Source organism: Brachycentrus maculatus, unplaced genomic scaffold (assembly GCF_059751285.1).
Source record: "Brachycentrus maculatus isolate JH-2025_06_01 unplaced genomic scaffold, ASM5975128v1 h1tg000295l, whole genome shotgun sequence".
Lineage (NCBI taxonomy): Eukaryota > Metazoa > Arthropoda > Insecta > Trichoptera > Brachycentridae > Brachycentrus > Brachycentrus maculatus.
The window spans coordinates 280,560-303,786 of record NW_028281046.1 but is presented as its reverse complement, the minus strand read 5'-3'; the positions used below and the strand labels follow the sequence as shown (position 1 = coordinate 303,786).

Genomic DNA, 23,227 nt, shown 5'->3' with positions numbered 1-23,227 from the left:
ACGGATTATGAATTTGAATGTCATGAATATTGTTTAGGGTTCCATTTCCTGTGGCGATATTTGTGGTAATGAGTCATTTTGACAAAGTACCCTATGCACCAAATGATTGTCATAATAAGATCGTGGAACAGTAAAGAAGTCATGTAAAAAATAAACATTTTAATATCGTTTACTAATGTTTTTTTTATGTTTTTCTTTGTGTAAATATTGTATAGTAGGTACTAAATTTATTAAAATTCCCAAAAAAATTAAAACGATTGAATAATTTACCTTAAAAAAAACTTAAAAATGTCTTTTTACGATAATGCATTTTAAATTATTGTCCACACGCGTTTCGATTCATTTGTCCAAATGTAACTAGAGTCGAAACGCGTTTTAACAATAAAACCTGAATGATCTCATTTGAAAATATATTATTTACAAGTGTTTCGTCTCTCTTGTATGTGTATAATTAGAATCGAAATGCGTTTGAACAAAACATAAAATATGTGATTTAAGAAATAAAATACTTGCGTGTTTTAAGTATTTATTATTAAAATACACCAATTATAAAATATATCGCTCACTCCTTTCAAGAACGTCATTAATCAAAAATCGTCAATTTTCAGCTGTGCGTGTTTTCGGAATGCCCAGAAAATGTACTATATCCCAGCAAAAGCGGCATATTTTTATCTTAATATTTACCCGGTACAGGGCAGAAAGTGTTGTTTTTGCATTTTAAAGAAAAGGTATTGTTTAATTATTTTTTTAAATAAACTAAACATTTTTCAAATGGAGAAAAAACCTTCAGGTTTTACCTAAAAAGATTTGTTGCACTGTAAAAAGTTCAATAAGTGGCTTGATATTTATTTTTAAAACATTGTGTTATATTTTTAAACTTTAAAAACGCTCTCCTGAAAAATCAAGTTTTTTGATTTATGACGTTCTTGAAAGGAGTGAGCGATATGTAATAAAATTATCATCGAACAATTTCGCTACTCAATTTAATAAAAATAAAAACTAATTAAACTATTTATACTTATAAAAATATCTAGGCAAAGAAACCTGTATGTAAAATTAATAAATTAAAAATATATAAGGATGTATGTACATATGACGCTATCGATTTTCTTTGTGATTTTATTTTTACAGATTTGTGAACAAGGATTTAAACACACCCAAAATTTTGTGTTTCTTGTACTGTCCGCCTCCGTAGTGTAATGGTCAGCACGCTCGGCTACCGTTCTGGAGGTCCCGGGTTCGATTCCCAAGGGGGGTAAAATAAAATAAAAGTGATTTTTTCACTGTAATATTTATTCCATAATACGATCACCTTTCCTTCGATGTGTAAACGATCAATATAACGCTGCGTTTATATGACGCAGTGCCCTATGCACCATTGGGGTGCGGATAAGGGTTTTATTATTTATTTTATATGTGTATAGTTGGCAAATAAATGCTTCAATAAAAACGTAATAAGTTTCTGACCACCGTGTATTTTCAATAAAGGGCCCATTCCAATTAATTGTGAGTCACCCTGTTCTAATAGAAAGCAATTTCACTGTAATATTTATTCAATATTACCATGGACTGGTACCTGAAGCGGAGGGCTGATCACCTTTCCTTCATGTGTAAACGATCAAGATAAAACTGCGTTTATATGACACAGTGCCCTATGCACCATTGGGGTGCGGATAAGGGTTTTATTATGTACCAGTAAATTACAACCATGGAAAATGACATGAATCAGAAACGCTATAATTTTTTTAATAAACATTTTGTTTAATACGACTTTTCTTAAATTTGAGCTACCCTCTCAATCATTGGCAGAGAGGTGAATGTCACAAACAGTATATAAAGTGATCACTTAAACCAGCAAAAGATCGGTAGAGACCTCAACATTTTTATCTTAATCTAGATTTCATAACAATTTTTTTTCAAATCGAAAAAATCGTGGAATTAATAAATACAACATTTTGAGTGTGTCCAAATACTTGTTCACAAAATCTGGAATATTTGATTAAGTATTTGGACACACTCAAAATGTTGTAAATAAATTATCTGGTCAAATTATAAGCTTAATAATAAAAATGAAAATGGTATTTTCTGGCGTTTCTCATGTGCGTGATTATAATCCAGGATTCAAACCTCACATACTAATATAAGAGTATCTGCTTAGTAAAAAGCTTCTTTACATCTCACCAATAGATGTCTCTAGTGAAGTTCTAGTGATTCATGAACAAGGTTTCTAAATTGGTTCATATATATAGAACTTCCAAGAATTTGAGTAGTGTGGTTGTCAATAATGGGTAGAATTGGTGAATGTTACACGTGTGTAAAGTGATCACTTAAACCAGCCTATGACGGTCGTAAGCCCCGTAAATGCCCAGACTTCCATATTCTTCTTCATCTTTGATGAGATGTCAAAAAATAATATGAATTAATAAATAGTTAAATGATGAAAAAATCCATAATACTCGTATCATTTCTTTGGAAACACTCCTTGTATGAGGTGACCAATCTAAAAAAAAACCTTTTTGGAGTTCTTTAACTAAAAAAACTAACTAACCATCACGCCGCTTCCCCGCAGGGGTAGGCAGAGAGAATAGAGCGCCACACCACTCTGTCCTTGCAAACATTCTTCGCCTCTTCCACGTTCATGCATCTTCTCATATCTACATACCCGCCGATTGTTACGACTCCTAACCTGACCACTTTCAAGTATTTGGCATACCTGATCGTGCCATGTTTTTCTCGGTCTTCCTCTTTTCCCACTAACATTCGCCTCATAAATTTGTTTTACCGTTCTTTCCTCACTCATTCGTTCTACATGTCCAAACCATCTCAACACACCTTTCTTAATTTTATCGATAATGCTTATCTCAGCTTTGCATTCCTTCCTTATTTCACTATTCGCACATCTATCATACATCGTTTTGTCGCACATTCTTCTGAGAGATCGCATTTCGACTTCATTCAGTCTACTTTCATCCTTCTTTTGCCAACTCCATGTTTCACTTCCATACATTAGAGTTGGAACCAGGACTCCGTTGTGCACTGCCAGCTTAGCTTCCGCTGATAGGCTTTTATTTGCTATAACTGATTTCAGTGCACCATTCACTTTGTTCCCAGCATTCACTGTCCTTTCTATGTCTTTATCAATCTTTCCATCCCTAGAAAACATACTACCCAAATACAAATCATCTACCTGTTCCGAATCTGGAGTTCTTTACAAGATATTAAGTACCTATATGGAATTTCCAATTCTTGCGATCTTTAATTCCTTACCAAAATACCAAACACTCTCCTTATCATTCATCGTTCACTTTGTGTAATACCACTGTAGTAAAATATTAATGGTATTACACAAAGTGAACGATGAATGATACGGAGAGTGTTATATTACCATACCACAAAGTTAACAATGATTTTAATATACAAAATAAGATTATAATTATTCTGGCAGATTTTATATGAAAATAGTTTGGAAAAAGTCTCACCTATGGTCAAAAGCGGAAAGCTATTTATTAGTTTAAAAAAATATCAACAGATGCCAGGTGAGACAAAACACCAACTGCTGTATATAAATATTATTAAATTTGTAAACTTATGATTAAAAAATGTAAATTTTAAAATGTGTAGAAAAAAGTACTTTAAGCGTAAAATAAATAGTAAATAATTTATTATTAAAACTGTATAGTAATATTAATGTTCATATATGTCATTGTCGATCAAAATAAATAAAAATTAAAAAAATAAACTAAATTGTGTCTTTTTTTTAACCTTAAAAATATCGCAATGAATAATTTTTAATATGTAGGTTTTTAGTTCAATAAGTATCAAATTTTTAACATCGCAATACGAATGTTAAATAGGCCCTTCTTAGTTTCACCAGGTATAAAAGAGACATATCGCTCACTCCTTTCAAGAACGTCATAAAAAAATCGTATATTTTCAGTTGTGCATGTTTTCTGAATGCACTGAAAATGTACTGTATTCCAGCAAAAGAGGCATATTTTTAACTTAATATTTACCCGCTACAGAGCTAAAAATGTAGTTTCTGCATTTTGAAGAAAAGTGTCTTGAAGTCATTTTGTCTCTAGTGAAGTTCTAGTGATTCAAGAACAAGGTTTCTAAATTGGTTCATGTATATAGAACTTCAGAGAATTTGAGTAGTGTGGTTGTCAATAATGGGTAGAATTGGTGAATGTTACACGTGTGTAAAGTGATCACTTAACCAGCCGATGACGGTCGTCAGCCCCGTAAATGCCCAGACTTCCATATTCTTCTTCATCTTTGATGAGATGTCAAAAAATAATTTGAAGAAAAGTAATGTTTAATATTTTTTTTAAATATACTATATATTTTTCAAACGAAGAAAATATCTTCGGGTTTTACCTAAAAAGATCTGTTGCACAGTAAAAATTTCAGGAAGTGGCTTGATATTTATTTTTAATACATTGTATTATATTTTTAAACTTTAAAAACGTTCTCCTGAAAAATCAAGTTTTTTGATTTATGACGTTCTTGAAAGGAGTGAGCGATATGTGAAATATTGTAATACAAATGGCCCTTTTTAGGTTCACCACATCAAAGTGATATGTGGTGAATTTAATATAGCAATACAAAATTTTAATAGATCTTTTTAAGGTACAGTTCAAATCCTAATGATGTATCTGAAATATAGCTATGAAAAATATTAATAAATTTAATTAGAGTGGGAAATAATGATTGTCCGCCTCCGTAGTGTAATGGTCAGCATGCTCGGCTACCGTTCTGGAGGTCCCGGGTTCGATTCCCAGGGGGGTTTAATAAATATAAGTGATTTTTTCACTCTAATATTTATTCAATATTACCCTGGACAGGTACCTGTAGCGGAGGGCTGATCACCTTTCCTTCATGTGTAAATGATCGAGATAACACTGCGTTTATATGAAGCAGTGCCCTATGCACCATTGGGGTGCGGTAAGGGTTTTATTATATTATTAATAATGAATGCTACTTAGAATAAATAAAAAAACCTAATATTTTTTTAAATAATTTATTTTGTATTATAATAGGGCATTTTAAAAGAATTATAATAACAAAAATTAGTTTTCTTAGCGTAAACATCCATAAAATTATAATTTTTTAAATACTATTTTTATATATTGTACAAAAATTATTTAAAAAATATATATGGGTACTTATAAACTAATATTAAAAATATCCTTACTTTATGTGCAATATGCACAACACAGCCATAAATAATAATAATAATAATAACATACATATGTCTTTAGCTAAAAATTTATATAAAAAATATATAAAAAGAGTGATTTTAACATAAAAATAAAACACCTGAGGTAAGACCAATTTTAAGTTTATTAAATGTAAAACCGACCAGTTTCGAGAACGGATGTTCTTAACAACAGTTGAAAATCCAAAGTATTTTAAAATAGAGAGAGTATTTTAAACTCTTAAATATAGTAATGTGTACATAAATAAACTAAAATTGGTCTTAGACTAGTGTTTCATTTTTTACATTACATTAATAAACTCAAAAGTGGTCTTACACGAGTGTTTCATTTTTTACATTACATTAATAAACTCAAAAGTGGTCTTACACGAGTGTTTCATTTTTTACATTACATTAATAAACTAAAAATTGGTCCTAAACAAGTGTTCTATTTTACATTACATTATTAAATTCAAAAGTGGTCTTACATAAGTGTTTTATTTTTACACACCAAAAATGTTGAAATATATTACATATATTGCTTATTGTAAAACTAATTGATTTTTTAAAATCTCATATTTTTATATGCCTAGCTTAGTTTTTCAGCCATCTTGGCATTCTTGAGAAATAAACTATAATATAAACTTAATAACGTATGATTTATATGAAAGTCTATGGTTATATGATTTGTATTTTCCCTAAATTTGTATTTTACACCATCTTTTATTCTACAACCTCTGTCTGGACTCTCTGGAGAACATCTGCGGAACTCTAGCCGGATGAACATGATATTAACTGGACCACAATAAATGAGTTTCTTATTATTTTTTAACATCTCATCAAAGATGAAGAAGAATATGGAAGTCTGGGCATTTACGGGGCTGACGACCGTCATAGGCTGGTTTAAGTGATCACTTTACACACGTGTAACATTCACCAATTCTACCCATTATTGACAACCAACCACACTACTCAAATTCTTGGAAGTTCTATATATTTGAACCAATTTAGAAACCTTGTTCTTGAATCACTAGAACTTCACTAGAGACATCTATTGGTGAGATGAAAAGAAGCTTTTTATTGAGAAGGAACTCTTTTATGAGTATGTGAGGTCCGAATCCCGGATTATAATCACACACATGAGAAACGCCAGAAAATACCACTTTCATTTTTATTATTTAACCTCATAATTTGATCAGATAACTTATTTACAACATTTTGAGTGTGTCCAAATACTTGTTCACAAAATCTTCTTCATCTTTGATGAGATGTTAAAAAATAATATGAAAATAACTCCTGTAATTGGAGACAATCCAGATTTTGTGAACAAGTATTTGGACACACTCAAAATGTTGTAAATAAGTTTCTGCTTTCTAGGTTTTTAAATCCAGGAGTAGAATACAGAAAGGATGTTGAGATGGTAGTCATTAATGATATATGGCAAGAAAATAAAAAAAGGAAAATCAGATGCTATAAGGGAAATGTGAACATCAATCATCAATAGTAAGGTAGAGGAAAGGCAATGGGAGGTGTTATGGGCACAAAGAACCAGATCATATTGTGAACCAGGCAATCGCCATGGGTCTTCCTCGAAAAACATCTAGAAAAAGGTAAAAAAATTCATTGATGCTGCAGAAGGATAACATGATACGAAGGCATGGCCTAGGTGACGTTGTTCATGATAGAAGGACCTACAACCTGAGGACGAGGAGAGCTGATCCCACCAGTCTATAAAGACGATATGTTGGGATGGAGCTAGGAAGACGAATATATTTACTTCTAACCTATATTTGCATCCAATGGCGTATAGGGCACTTCATTGTATAAGAGCCGATCCCAACAGTCTATAAAGACTATAAGTGGAGATGAAGCCAGGATGATGAAGGTACGAGAGATAAATGTATTAGCAATGGCACTCATTTTCATACCCTGAGCTTGCTAGCTTGTGTGAATTGTACACTGATATTGAAAGCTGTCCCACCGCATGCCCAGATCTCATACAGAAGCATCTAGGCTTCCTGACAAATCTGCTCTAGAAAAGCAATTTTTTTCAAAAAAAAGTTGTGAAATTTATTGAAAATGTGAAACAATATAAAATTGTATCCCGATTTTACTGTAAATTTACATTTAAAAGCTTTCAATATACCTGTCACTGCCAATTTAAATAATTACAAGTTTGTAAATCCGTCACCAAATTTTCTAGAAGTACCCCTGTGCAGGCAGTGAAAGGGATTAGTATTTACACTGCTTTTACATATATCAAGATCATTGGGACATCTCATCATATGCTTTTAACCCTCTAACATCTTCTATTTAATATTTTCAGACGCGGTGGCAGCCATATGGTCATAGAGTGTGTAAATTTTGACCATATAGACTAAGCCAGAGCGACTAAGGTAACGAAATGGCATCTTCATGGTTTTTAACTTATTCTACACATGTTCCTCTGGTACAAATGGCAGTCTAGATAACATGTCACTTCGTTCGCTGTCTTGCGTCCGATTTCCTGTTTCCAAAAGAGTCATCTTCCTCTCCGCTTTTGCAAACTCTTCAGACCGACGCCGTTGACTCGGGTCGTACGGGGCATCGAATCCTGAACCATCGTCTACGATCTCCATTTCACAGTCGTCAGGCGATTCAGCCTTCTCTTCTTCGCTGCTTGATTGGGAAGGGTCTGTGCAGGAGTTGAACCCGTCGTTTTGGTGGTCTTCCAAAGTGATTGTGTCTCCGCTGAGCTTGTTGGTGAAGTTCTTGATGTTTTGGGCAAAGTCGTCAATGGTATCTTGGATTCTGTTTGAAAGACTCATTTTGATGAGAGATGGACGCCTTTCTTCGCTTGGTATGGGGTCCGCATCATCACTATCGGAGGTATTCATATCCACAGAATGCAGGAACGGTGAAGAGCTCTCGTTTCCATCTAAAGGTACCTCGCATGGCGCGTATACTCCTTGTAATTTCGCTTCTAGATCCTGCGACATTTTCCTGATGGATTCCGCATACCTAGACGATCGACGCTTAGGATTATACGAAGTCCTGTGCTCGCTGTTGGATTTCTTGCTCCTTCTGCAGCAGAAAGCCAGAAACAAGAAGGCCGGAGCCAACAGTAAGAACATCCACATTGTTGCTTCAGTCACTTTTGGAAGGATGTTGAGATACAGCTTGAAGCGCGTCGACATTCCTTCAGGTAAGCCATACATACCCTGAAATAAAAGAAAACATAATTATTATTTTTATTTTTACTTATTTTTCGACCAATAGCTACTCATGAAGTCGAGGCAAGAGCGGATATTTCTAATACCGAGAACATGTTGAGAGACCGCATAAAAAATATTGATATCCGAGGCGCGTGTCAGACGAAAGATATCGTGAGGTGATGACGATAACGGAGATGCATAAATGTGGAAGAGGCCAAGATTATTTGCAACGATAAATTGGTGTGGCGTTCTGTTCTCTCTAGGAATTTAGTTATTTTAGTCAAAAAATGGCATTCATTCATCATTCATCATTTTTGCTTCGAGTTGAATGTATCCTTTGAGTAGATGCATGAATATGGAAGAGGACAGTATTGACGTTCTGTTCTCTGTGCCTATCCTGTGGAAAAGCTGCCTGAAGGCTGGTTAGTTGGATTATTTTGGTTAAAAATGGCATTCATTGTTCTCGGCTTCAAGTTGAAAGTAACAGGAGCTAAGGAGTGTGAAGCGAAAGAAGGCCCTTAGGTTTTGGAATAATCGGCGGGTAAATATGAGGAAATGCATGAATGTGGAAGAGGACAGATTGGTGTGAAGTTTTATTCGCATTTTCTACTATTGTGGGAAGCTGCCTGATGGTTAGTTTGTAAGTTAGTATGATTATTTTCGTTAAAATGGCATTAATTGTTCTTGACTTTGAGTAGAGAGCATCAGGAATTCAGGAGTTCACGAAGGTTACCTTGTTGAACCGACCACTATATGGAACTTGGTACAGATATTAGATCAGTGAGTGACTTACGATATCGAAGGCTTGTGGAATAATCGGCGGGTAAGTATGAGGAGATGCATGAATGTGGAAGAGGACGAATTTGTATGAAGTTCTGTGTGAGAGTTAGTTAGTTAGTTAGATTATTTTGGTTAAAAATGGCATTAATTGTTCTCGGCTTCGCGTTGAATGTATCAGGAGCCAAGGAGTTCAGGAAGGTCGCCTTGTTGGGTGAATGGGTGACTTACGATCTCGAACCAGAGTAGCGGCAGCGTGAAGCGGGAGAAGGCCTTCAGGTTGTACATGTAGGTCATGTCCTCGGTGAGCGCCATGTTAATCTGGAAGCGCGCGGCGACCCGCAGCGGCAGGCCGGAGCGCGGCTGCAGCCAGACGGCGGAGCCGTGCTGCCGCGGGCTGGGCGCCAGGCCGGCCACGCGCGCCCGGAGCCGCGGGTCCGCGCCCAGGAAGTGCGGGAAGCTCAGCGCTATGGGGAAGCCGTAGTAGCAGTCTGTGACGTCGATCAGCCCGTCTGCGAGGCACTCGCCTGCAAGACACGTCTCAAATTTTAACTCAAAAACACAATATTATGTTGTATTAAGAAAGCTTTCACAACATTTTGAGTGTGTCCAAATATTTGTTCACAAAATCTGGATTATCTCCATTTATGAGAGTTATTTTCATATTATTTTTGACATTTCATCAAAGATGAAGAAGAATATTGAAATTTGGGCATTTACGGGGCTGGCTACTAGTTTAAATGATCCAATTTACACACGTGTAACGTTCACCAATTCTACCCATTATTGACAACTACATTATTCAAATTCTTGGAAGTTCTCTATATATGAACCAATTTCAAAACTTCGTAAATGCTGTAAATAAATTAACTGGTCAAATTATAAGCTAAAATAATAAAAATAAAAAGGATATTTTCTGGCGTTTCTCATATGTGTGATTATAATCCAGGATTTGGATCTCACATACTAAAAAGCTTCTTTTCATCCCAACAATAGATGTCTCTAGTGAAGTTCTAATGATTCAAGAACAACGTTTCGAAATTGGTTCATGTATATAAAAAACTTCCAAGAATTTGAATAGTGTGGTTGTCGATAATGGGTAGAATTGGTAGACGTTACACGTGTGTAAAGTGATCAATTAAACCAGCCTATGACGGTCGTCAGTCGTTATTTTTATTCCCAACATTTTAACTTTGTCTAAATAGAACTTATTCACAAATCTGGGTTTTCTCCATTAAGGAGTTATAAAAAATGTCTAAATATGGATGAAGAAGAATGTGATCATAAAGAGAAACCCAATTATAAGGTGGAATAGCCCATAAAACTTACAAACTTGGAGTTTAAGTATAAAAATGATAAGCGGTGTTGCATAAGCCGTAGCTATATTAGATAAGACGTTAGATTATTCCATAAAAACAAACTATAAATATTATGTTGAATGATGGGCGATGCACGTGCAAAAAAATCATAAAAAAATTATACCATTTCTACAAAAGCACTTGTTCTTCTCGTTTCTTACTCCATTATCCAAGGCGTCCTTGTGGAACGTGTACAGATGGCCCCAAAGTCCGTCTACCCAACCTTCGTCGGTTTTTACCTAAAAAATACCAATTAAAAATATGCATTTATAAATGTGTCGCTCAGTTTCAAAATCCGCCAAATCCAGTTTTATAAGATTTTCAAGTAAATACTACGTCGAAATGCCAATTGTGGGTTTTATTGTTTAAAATATTTATATACTTGGGAACCCTGCTAGATTCCACGTAAAAAATACTTAAAAACAGCGTTGTATTTCAAATTTCGCTATGTTCATGGAACTTCCCTTCTATCGGCCAATCAGAGATATTATTTTCTATATATATATATATATCTTCTCCATCTTATTGCTCATTACTGAGGGTTGTGATCCTTGTGGAAGCAATGACTCTTCTCCAGTTATCCCTTGACTGCGCTGCACGTAGCGCTCCAACCACCTTAACTCCATCGGTCCATCGTGTAGGGATCTTCCTCTCCCTCTCTTCCCCTCCAGGCTGCCCATCACAACCAGTCGATCCAGGATATCCTCGTTGCGACGCACAATGTCCAAAGAATTGGAGAATCCTTCAGGTACAGACATTGGTCAGAGTCAAGGCATTAACTGCTTCAAATCTGATGCTCGGTGAAATTATATACGGTTTCCATATCGCTCACTCCTTTCAACAACGTCATACATCGAAAATCGTAAATTTTCAGTTGTGCATGTTTTCGGAATACTCAGAAAATGTACTATATCCCAGCAAAAGCGGCATATTTTTAACTTCATATTAACCGGCTACAGGGCAGAAAGTGTTGTTTTTGCATTTTGAAGAAAAGGTATTGTTTAATTATTTTTTTTAATAAACTAAATATTTTTCTAATGGAGAAAAAACTTTCAGGTTTTACCTTAAAAGATCTGTTGCACAGTAAAAAGTTCAATAAGTGGCTTGATATTCATTTTTAATACACTGCATTATATTTTTAAACTTTAAAAACGATCTCCTGAAAAATCAAGTTTTTTTGATAAATGACGTTGTTGAAAGGAGTGAGTGATATGGGCATCTTGTATGCACACACAACTGCACTGGATGGTAGCTCACCATACATCCACCATGACTAAATATAAATAATCCATGATTTCTGCAGAAAGAAAACATGATACGAAGGCATGGCCTAGGTGACGTTGTCCATGACAGAAGGTCCTACAGCCTGAGGACGAGGAGAGCTGACCCCGACAGTCTACAAAGACGATAAGATAGAATGGAGCCAAGAAGAGGAATAATATTCACATTATTACAAATGTGAAGGTCTTCACCAAAACGTTACATAACCATTATAAATGATTTTAAGTTATCAGTTAATTCTAGCTTGTAAAATTGTTACGTTTTGATGCTATGTAATGATTTCATATTGTATGTATTAATTATAAATCAAACACAGTTTTTTTGAGTCTACTAAGTTGTATTTTATTAACAAAAACACATAAAAAATTTAAATTGTGACAATTGTTTCGCCTTGTTAGGGCATTATCAAACGAATGTCGAATGTCGAACAAAACATTGTCACAATATATTTTTTTATGTGTTTTTGTTAATAAAATACAACTAAGTAGACTCACAAAAACTGTGTTTGATTTAAAAATCATACATAAATTAAAATTCAGTTCTACAAATTAACCGCTAAATCAATTTCATATTGGTTTAACACAGGATTTATATATATATATATATATATATATATATATATATATATATATATATATATATATATATATATATATATATATATATATATATATATATATATATATATATATATAAAAAAGAAAAAGACTTGGCACGATCAGATCAATCAGAACCTAAAATCTGGCGGTGTCAAAAGTCTGCGTAATCGGAGGGCATGTATGACTAGATGTATGGATGTGAAGGAGGCTAGGAGTGTATGTCAGGACAGAAGAGTGTGGCGTTCCATCCTCTCTGCCTACCCCTGCGGGGAAACGGCGTGATGGTAGTAGTAGTAGTAGTAGTATATATATATATATATATATATTTACACCTCCTTACAGTAAACTAAACATTTCTTTTTAAATTCTTTCAGACTCTTTTCACTCTTCATACATTCAGGCATCTCATCATACATTTTCAAACCCCTGGTCACGTTTTGTCGCAACATTAATTAAGACATCGATAGAATAAAGTAAACATAACAGATTTGCATTTGAAGGATTTTTTGTGCAATATTGGAAACGTAGCTTTTTGGTGATGGGCTCCAAAAATAATATTGATAAGACGATTGTAAACTAACCATGGGAGCAGCTCTGCAGAGACTCTTCCTGTAAAACAACACCTCGTCTCCTTCCTGAAGGTCTCCAGGATACTTGGCGCCGTCCGAGGCCTTGTGGATGTTCCCGCAGGGCGGCTCCCAGTGCGGCAGGCTCCTAGACCCCCTCCACGTGTCTAGAAGACCCGCCAGCTCGGGGTGACCGCCCCCGCCCGTGTATACAGTCTCGAAGTCATCCTCGAAGTCGTACATCTGAAAGAAGCAGCTGTCCTTGTAAGCGTCCTTATATTTCAATTCTAACATCTCAGCATGGAGGAAGAAAGACGAAGTATATATATTTTATTGTTTTCTATCTGTATAATATGGATCTATGTCTCCGAATGCTGGACGATGTATGTAACACCTACTCTAGGCAACTAGAAACTGCTGAAATGCGAATGCTTAGCTGGTCAGCTGAAGTGTCCCTTAGAGACAAAATAAAGATTTTTTCTTGAATGTTTTCGGCAGATACTTTATGACACATTTTATAAACTTTATAAAATCAAATAATATTGTTATAATCACTTTTTAAAAAATACAATTTAACTTACCGGTTTCAACAAGAACCTTGTCATCATCAGGGTTTATTTGAATTAAATACTATATATAAATTTATATTTTTCAAAATAACATTTAGGATTTTTACGGAGTGTGTGGAAGTTTGTTGGTGAGAGTATTTTAATTTTTTTAAATGTTTTTTAATTAAAATAAACCCTGTGTGTGTAAAGTGTGTGTGTAAAGCGATCACTTTAACCAGCCTATGACGGTCGTCAGCCCCGTAAATGCCCAGACTTCCATATTCTTCTTCATCTTTGATGAGACGTCAAAAAATAATATGTATGACATTATGACGTTGTAGTGTCCTATGGACCACTGAATGCGGATAGACGGATGATAATTACAGTGTAGGAAGGTTCTTTCCATTTGTAATTGTTGTTTATGTAAATTCTGAGAATTCCGCGTGATATAAAACAATTAAAGCATTAATAAGTTCGACAGATGGACGAGTACGTACATGATGTCCGAGCAATTCAGACGATAATGTATACAAATGGTCGGCATCAATTATGCACAACATAATGCGGCATTCGTGTCGGGCCATGTATACGCCGGCACGTGGATACACCTCGACCGGAAGGGTGGCCAAAGTTCTCAGGAATGTATTTCGGTGACTTGAGAACATTATAAAATGTAAAAACTAATTAAATAACCATAAAGTCCAAAGATAGAGAAGACGTAGAGAATATTGAAGTCTCGATATTTACAGGGCTTCTTCTTCTTCTTCAAACCCTTATTCACACCCCAATGGTGCATAGGGCACCGCATCATATAAATGCAGTGTTTTCTTGATCATTAACACATAAAATAAAGGTGATCAGCCCTCCGCTTCGGGTACCAGTCTTGGGTAATATATATTTATTTATTTAAACTTCATGTACAGAAAAGAAAAAAAGTACATTGGCGGGCTTATTGCTAAAATCCAAAATCTTCCAACTAACAAAACACAGAATAGTGGTATTGGTCAAAACGTTTGATGCCATATATCGCTCACTCCTTTCAAGAACGACATAAATCAAAATACTTGATTTTTCAGGAGAACGTTTTTAAAGTTTGAAAATATAATAGAATGTATTAAAAATAAATATCAAGCCACTTATTAAACTTTTTACTGTGCAACATATTATTTTAGGTAAAACCTGAAGGTTTTTTCTCCATTTGAAAATTATTTAATATATTTAAAAAAAATAATTAATCAATACCTTTTCTTCAAAATGCAAAAACAACACTTTCTGCCCTGTAGCGGGTAAATATCAAGTTAAAAATATGCCTCTTTTGGTGAGATGTAGTACATTTTCTGGGCATTTCGAAAACATGCACAACTGAAAATTGACGATTTTTGATTTATGACGTTCTTGAAAGGAGTGAGCGATATAGCTGTTTGCAATCAGAGGGTAGATGGTACTTGAATATTTAAAAAAATACAAATTGATGATAATAAGGAAAGCAAAGGAGGAAGGGAGTTTAGGGAAGGAGGTAGAGGGAGGAGATTTGATGGACAGTTAGGATTCTAATGATACATAGTAATGTCTCAGACGTTTCTTAAAAGTGATTAGAGAAGGTGCATTTGTTTACGCGGAGAGGTAATTCATTCCATAGTCTGGCCGCTTGGACAGAGAAGGAATTAATGAAGAATGATGTGTTATGGCGAGGAATGGATAGTGTTCTTTTTTGGGAAGAACCAAGTGATAGATCATGATCTGAAAGGTGTATAAATTTTTCAGCAAGATATTTAGGAGCACTGGGGCTGTGAAAAATATTATAAAGTAGCGTGAGAGATTGAAGACTTATGCGCTAGTTAAAGATATTTAGAGGAAAGCTTCATGGATGCTGCAAAGACAGACAGGTATGGGCTCATAGGACGCAGAAAACCTGAATGCAAATCAGGCGATTGCACGACAATTCTAATGACAGATATTATTTTTAGACATCTTATCAAAGATGAAGAAGAATATGGAAGTCTGGGCATTTGCGGGGCTGACGACCGTCATAGGCTAGTTTAAGTGATCAATTTACAATTTACACACGTTCACCAATTCTACCCATTATTGACAACCACACTACTAAGTTCTATATGTATGAACCAATTTTGAAACATTATTCTTGAATCACTAGAACTTCACCAGAGACATCTATTGGTGAGATGAAAAGAAGCTTTTTATTGAGCAGAAACTTTATTATAAGTATGTGAGGTCCGAATTCTGGATTATAATCACACACATGAGAAACATATGAGATCTTCTTATCTGATCATCTAACATATTCTTCTTTGATGAGATGTCTAAAAATAATATTGAAATAACTCCTGTAATTGGAGACAATCCAGATTTTATGAACAAGTTTTGGACACACTCAAAATGTTCAAATGATAGATAGTCATGTCTCAGACGTTTCTTAAAAGTTATTAGATAAATATTAGACCCTCCCCCCTGGGACCCAGGAATAATCGAACCCAGGACCTCCAGAACGGCAGCTGAGCATGCTGACCATAGCACTACGGAAGACACTGCAAGGTAAGTTTATCTTCGAGATTCTTAAATGATTTTACAATTCCAAAATGCAATATTAAACAATTTCAACAAAACTTTAAATATTGTGAATTAAATATTCCGATAAACTCCCTAAAGAAATTTAAAAAAATTGAAGATATAATAATTGTTAAAAAAAATGCCCATTACATTACATAATAAAAGACTATTACCATTAATTATATAAAACATTAAACCTTGAGTGTAAGTCCCTCTCCAAGCACAAGAGCTCAGTCTCTTTTTTGGAGAGGCATAGCGAATCTAAAACTACAAGTTTGCCATATCGCTCACTCCTTTCAAGAACGTCGTAAATCAAAAATCGTCAGTTTTCAGTTGTGCATGTTTTCGAAATGCCCAGAAAATGTACCATATCCCAACAAAAGCGGCATATTTTTAACCTAATATTTACCCGCTACAGGGCAGGGAGTGTTGTTTTTGTATTTTGAAGAAAAGGTATTGTTTAATTATTTTTTTAAATATAGGTCCTAAATATATTCAAACGGAGAAAAAACCTTCAGGTTTTACCTCAAAAGATCTGTTGCACAGTAAAAATTTCAATAAGTGGCTTGATATTTATTTTTAATATAATACAATGTGTATTATATTTTTAAACTTTATAAACGTTCTCCTGATAAATCATGTTTTTTATTGATGACGTTCTTGAAAGGAGTGAGCGATATGTATCAATGTTTAGAAATTGTATTATGTTGTACTTAAAAATGTAACTATATTTAATAAAAAAATAATAAATTAAGTGGTAAAATAATTGATTGATTTAATTACGCATCATTAGGAGGTCGTTCGTTCTGTTATTTTATTGAAACATGATGCTGTTAGTGCTGCTCGTTGTGTAGACCTGTTGGAGGACTAATTACTGCTGTTGTCATTTCATCAGACAACTAATCGAGCGACATACCACGACACGCCACGCACCGGCTATTACATACATCCTACCTTAGCTTGTTCTATTATTTTACATATTTACATGTTGACATCTCACATAGAGGAAGAAGAATGTGGAAGCTGGGTGCAAGGCTTAGTAAAAAAAAAACAAACAAAACTTGGTGAAAAAAAAAATTCCTAATGATTTCTTCGTCTCTAGGAGACATTCATTCATTCGAACCCTTATCTGCACCCCAATGGTGCATAGGGCACTGCATCATATAAACGCAGTGTTGTCTTGATCGTTAACACATGAAGGGAAGGTGATCAGCCCTCCGCTTCCGGTACCAGTCCAAGGTAATATTGAATAAATATAAGAGTGAACAAAAAACACTTATTTTTATTTGACCACCCCTGGGAATCGAACCCGGTACCTCCAGTACGGTAGCCGAGCGTGGTGACCATTACACTACGGAGGCGGACGGAGACATTACTCATCATCTATTTTTTTAATTTCTTTAGGGAGTTTATTGAAATATTACTTATGTATATATATATATATATATATATATATATATATATATATATATATATATATATATATATATATATATATATATATATATATATATATATATATATATATATATATATATATATATATATATATTTATATATATATATATATATATATATATATATATATATATATGTATATGTATACATATATATATATATATATATATATATATATATATATATATATATATATATATATATATATATATATATATATATATCATATCTCTTACCCTGTCGATGAGTCCGACCTTGTCGAACTTGATCCAGCCGGGCAGGAAGCGGTTGCCGAGCGTGACGAGGGGGGTCCGGTAGCCGAACATGAAGTCCCGCGCCGTCATGGCGTTCAGCGGCTGCGAGGACGTGGACCGCAGCAGCGCGTTCACGGCCAGCCGCGTGAACGGGTTGCCGGCGGAGGCCACGTGCCCGATGCTCTGCAAGGAAGGGGGTCCCGAGTGAGAAAAGGGGGGTCGCAAGTTAGATAAGGGGGTTGCTAGTTAGAAAAGGGGGTCGCAAGTTAGAAAAAAGGGGGTCAAAAGTTAGATAAGGGGACTCACAATTTGGAAAAGTTTGCATTCAATTAAAATGTCTTTTAAATTTAGATAGGGGCTTTCAATTAAAAAAATGTTGATATAACTTTAATATATAGACATTCTCGTAATAAAACAGTGTTTTTCAAATAAAGGGAAAAAATTTAATTATGAAAAGGGACTTTAATATTGAAATGAGTTTTGCGTTTAGAATGGGGGCTTTCAAATCTGGACAGGGAGTTTTCAATTGAGAAAATGGTAAATCCATATTTTATAAAGGGAGCTTTCAAATTGGAAAAGAGGCTTTCAATTTATAAAAGGGGGCTTTGAATCCATAAAACAGGATGCTTCAAATTGTAAATAGGTCCTTTCAATTTGGAATAGAAAAATGCAAGTGAGGTAGGAAATCTAGAGATTATACTAGCCATAATATTACGTGAAGGGGGATATAAATTGAGAAAAATCGCGTTTTAATTGTGTCGAGTTGTGGTCCCGTGGTTAGTGTCGCGGACTCTTGAGTCAGAATTTCTCGGTTCGAACTCACACAATTTGATACCTATTAATACTTACAACATTTTGAGTGTGTCCAAATACTTGTTCACAAGATCTGGATTATCTCCAATTACAGGAGTTGTTTTCATATTATTTTTTTGACTCATCTCATCAAAGATGAAGAAGAATATGGAAGTCTGACCGCCTGAGAATAGGACCGTCATAGGCTGGTTTAAGTGATCACCTTACACACTAATGAGATTTGATACCTATTAATAATAATCTAATAATGAGCCGCTTAGGCTCACAGAAATAGTATTAAAATGAAATATTTATGAAAATAATAAATTTATATTATCCACTGACACTTCGTGATAGAATTGCATTTTTAATTTATTATTAGATTAAAACCAATATTTTTAGCTTTTCCACTTTTTTTATTTGACCAGCTGGTCAAATAAAAAAGTGGAAAAGCTAAAAATATTGGTTTTAATCTAATAATAAAAAAATAAAAAAATAAAAAAAATAAAAAAAGAAAATAATAAAAGTACAAATATTTATTTTTAATAAAAATAATATATATATATATATATATATATATATATATATATATATATATAAATATATATATATATATATATATATATATATATATATATATATATATATATATATATATATATATATATATATATATATATATATATAATATATATATATATTATATATATATATATATATATATATATATATATATATATATATATATATATATATATATATATATATATATATATATATATATATATATATATATATATATATATATATATAAATAGAATAAGTTAGAAATTTTAAGAAGTGAGGTTGTCATTCATGGGTCAATCAATAGTGTAATAACAGGTCATAAACCCTTGCAAGAACAGAGTGGTGTGGCATTCTATTCTCTCCGCCTACCCTTGCGGAGAATCGGAGTGATGGCTAGTTTATTAATTTTAGATTTTGACGATTCTTTGTTGAATATTCATGGTATTTGTGTATTTTTTAGTAAGACCAAGTATTCTTAGTATCGCAACCTTAGTTTTTCTAAATCCAGGTAACATTTTACTTAGGTAAGTGAGTTTTTATTAAAATATCGTTATTGCATTGAAAAATAAGTTTTTGTACGAAATAATAATATGGTTTTGAAAAGAAAAGGGTAAATTAAAAGTAAGGAATTATAAAAAATATTATTTCTATATATGTGTCGAATAATTTCAAAATCCGTCAGATCCAATTTTATAAGATTTATAAAATTGGATCTGACGGATTAATACAATAAAGCCAATTGTGGGCTTTATTGTTTAAAATATTTATATGCTTGAAAACCCTGCTAAAAATACTTAAATACAGCTTTGTATTTCAAATTCCGATATATTCACGAAACTTGCCTTCTGACCCATATCGGCCAATCAGAGAGCGGGGATAGGTCAAAAATTAAGATTACGTCATAATCGGTCTGTGTCTCTTGTTTTTTTAAATACTAAAAACTTTTTGAAAATATTGGAAATTCTCTATTTTATAATATTTTATCTAAAGATAGACAAATCTTTGAAAATGTTACCCGGAGAATTCGGAATTTTTTGTAAAATTTACTACGACTTATATGGATCTGGCGGATTTTGAAAGTAGGCGACACACATACTCTTAAAAACAAAAAAAAGTATACACTATATATATATATATATATATATATATATATATATATATATATATATATATATATATATATATATATATATATATATATATATATATATATATATATATATATATATATATATATATATATATATATATATATATTTATATATGTAAATATATATATATATATATATATATATATATATATATATATATATATATATATATATATATATATATATATATATATATATATATATTTATATATATAAATATATATATATATATATGTATATATATATATATATATATATATATATATATATATATATATATATATATATATATATATATATATATATATATATATATATATATATATAAACTAACTAATTAACTAACCATCACGCCGCTTCCCCGCAAGGGTAGGCAGAGAGAATCGAACGCCACACCACTCTGTCTTTGCAAACATTCTTTGCCTCTTTTACATTCATGCATCTCCTCATACATACCCGACGATTATTACGACTCCTGACCCGGCCGCTTTCAAGTATTTGACATAGGTACCTGATTGTGCCAAGTTTTCCTCGGTCGTCCTCTGCTTCTTTTTCCAACTACATTCGCCCCATAAATTTGTTTAACCGTTCTTTCTTCACTCATACGCTCCACATGTCCAAACCATCTCAACACACCTTTCTTAATTTTATCGATAATGCTTATCTCAGCCTTACATTCTTTCCTTATATATATATATATATATATATATATATATATATATATATATATATATATATATATATATATATATATATATATATATATATATATATATATATATATATATATATATATATATATATATATATATATATATATATATATATATATATATATATATATATATATATATATATATATATATATATATATATATATATATATATATGTATATTTATATATATATATATATATATATATATATATATATATATATATATATATATATATATATATATATATATATATATATATATATATATATATATATATTTATATATATATATATATATATATTTATATATATATATATATATATATATATATATATATATATAAATATAAATTAGTCGAGCGTAAGGACACGTCGAGCTCTAAACGCGGCTCTTTGTATTCTGATTAGAACGCTTGAGATCCGGGTCCTACTATCATAATATCTAACGACTGATCAATTCACAGTAATCAATGGTTTTTTCCACTTGCTTGTACTGCAATGTATGCACGCCATATTTCATAAGAGACTGACATTTAAAGGTGCCGTTAGATCTTCCTAGAGGCGTGGTGCGTTCTTTACGCAACGTCCACGAGAAACGCGCGGCGAAATGTGCCTACAGGTACTCGAACACTAGGGTGGAGCGAATATTGATGACATTTTTAATATTATTTATTGATTCGGCATTAACTTTGTGGAATGACATGATTATTTTATTCAAATTAAAGACTTGATAATACCACTTTAATGAGTTTTATTTATACTAACGACTAGTTTCGAAAACGACAGATGTTTTATTATATTTACATTAATTAACAAAACTATGGCCAATTAAAAAAATCCTCCGATAATGCTATTCTTATGAAAGTGTGTGTGTGTGTGTTGTGTGTGTTTGTGTGTGTGTGTGTGTAGTACCTATTCCATGTCAACATAAATCAATCATCCAACAGGGATTATAAACAGTTGGCTTGTTGAACAAACGGCAACGATCTCAATCATTCACCTAATTTCCTGCTTATGTCATTTTTTATGGAATTAGTGCTTTTCCCAAATATATCTACGTCATTAAACATTTTATTATAAGTATCCATAATGCGGTTAATTGTAGTTTTTTTATTTTTATTTTAGTTTTCATCTTCTTTTACAAATTAAAACTAATATATTTAGGTGTATATATAGGTTAATAAATATAGGGAGGGGGGTTGAGGAACAAGATTTTTTGACATTTTTATCATTTAGTATTTAAATCAAACACTGATTTGATTGTACTAAAATTTTCAGGAGTTACACTTTGATGGCTTAACTCTGGCCAGTGTCTGTTCGCGACGGATTCTTCAGTTCTTTGGATACTTTACGCGTGGCAATGAGGATAGCCTCACTCGTCTGTACCGACATACAATCCTAATTTTCTTCATATCCATATATCTATTAGGTTGATGCATAAGTAACGTCGTTTTTCGTATTCATGAAAACATAAATGATTTTTTTCGCATATACATTACTAATTTACCAAGAGTTAACAATAAATATGGGAGTCGAACACTGCAATATATCGTTCCGAACATTTTAATTTGTTGCCGACGGATGTTAGAGGTCAAAATAAAATATGGAAGAAAGGCTAAATAAAGGAATGGGTTAAGGGAATGGGATCAAGAGTTAATTCTATGAAAATTGTAAAATGTTTATAATCTTAATTTTTTTCTCTATTTTGTTTCTATATTAGGTTAAAATCGTTCAAAATAAAAAAAAAATGTATTAAAAAAGAACTCCACCGACAAGACACACAAGGTGGCTTGGTGGGTCTGTGCAAAAAAAAGTTCTAAAAAAGTTCTAAATATGTTCTAATCTTCCATCATTCTGTTAACTTTTTAATCCCATTTGAATATAAACTTTCGTAGGCGACACAAGTATGCTTTGGTCCATCAAAGTCAGGGTTCTTAACATATGGTATCGTAGTAAAGTTACATAATTTCATAAATTTTTTCGGCACTTTGTATAAAATCTATCCATTTTAATTCAAGTTTTACTTGAAGAAATAATGGTATTTACCAAGCAAAACTTATACGCCTCCGTAGTGTAATGGTCAGCACGCTCGGCTACCATACTGAAAGTACCGGTTTCGATTCCCAGGGGGGGGTAAAATAAATAAAAGTGATTTTTTCACTGTAATATTTATTCAATATTACCTGCGGAGAGCTGATCAC

At 32.8% G+C, this 23,227-nt stretch overlaps 1 protein-coding gene across 1 annotated transcript in view; it reads right to left on the bottom strand.

The window, feature by feature from the left end:
- Positions 1–5,039: 5,039 nt before the first annotated feature.
- The window catches only part of LOC148304969 (scavenger receptor class B member 1-like), a 77,912-nt gene continuing 59,724 nt past the window's right edge, over positions 5,040–23,227 (bottom strand). Inside the window, exons 6-10 of the mRNA XM_088267451.1 lie at positions 17,783–17,983; positions 12,988–13,215; positions 10,651–10,765; positions 9,400–9,695; positions 5,040–8,397 (exon numbers count right to left, since the gene is read on the bottom strand). Coding sequence (XP_088123577.1) covers positions 7,630–8,397; positions 9,400–9,695; positions 10,651–10,765; positions 12,988–13,215; positions 17,783–17,983 — 1,608 coding nt within the window. The 3' untranslated portion in view covers positions 5,040–7,629. The remainder of the gene's footprint in view (positions 8,398–9,399; positions 9,696–10,650; positions 10,766–12,987; positions 13,216–17,782; positions 17,984–23,227) is intronic.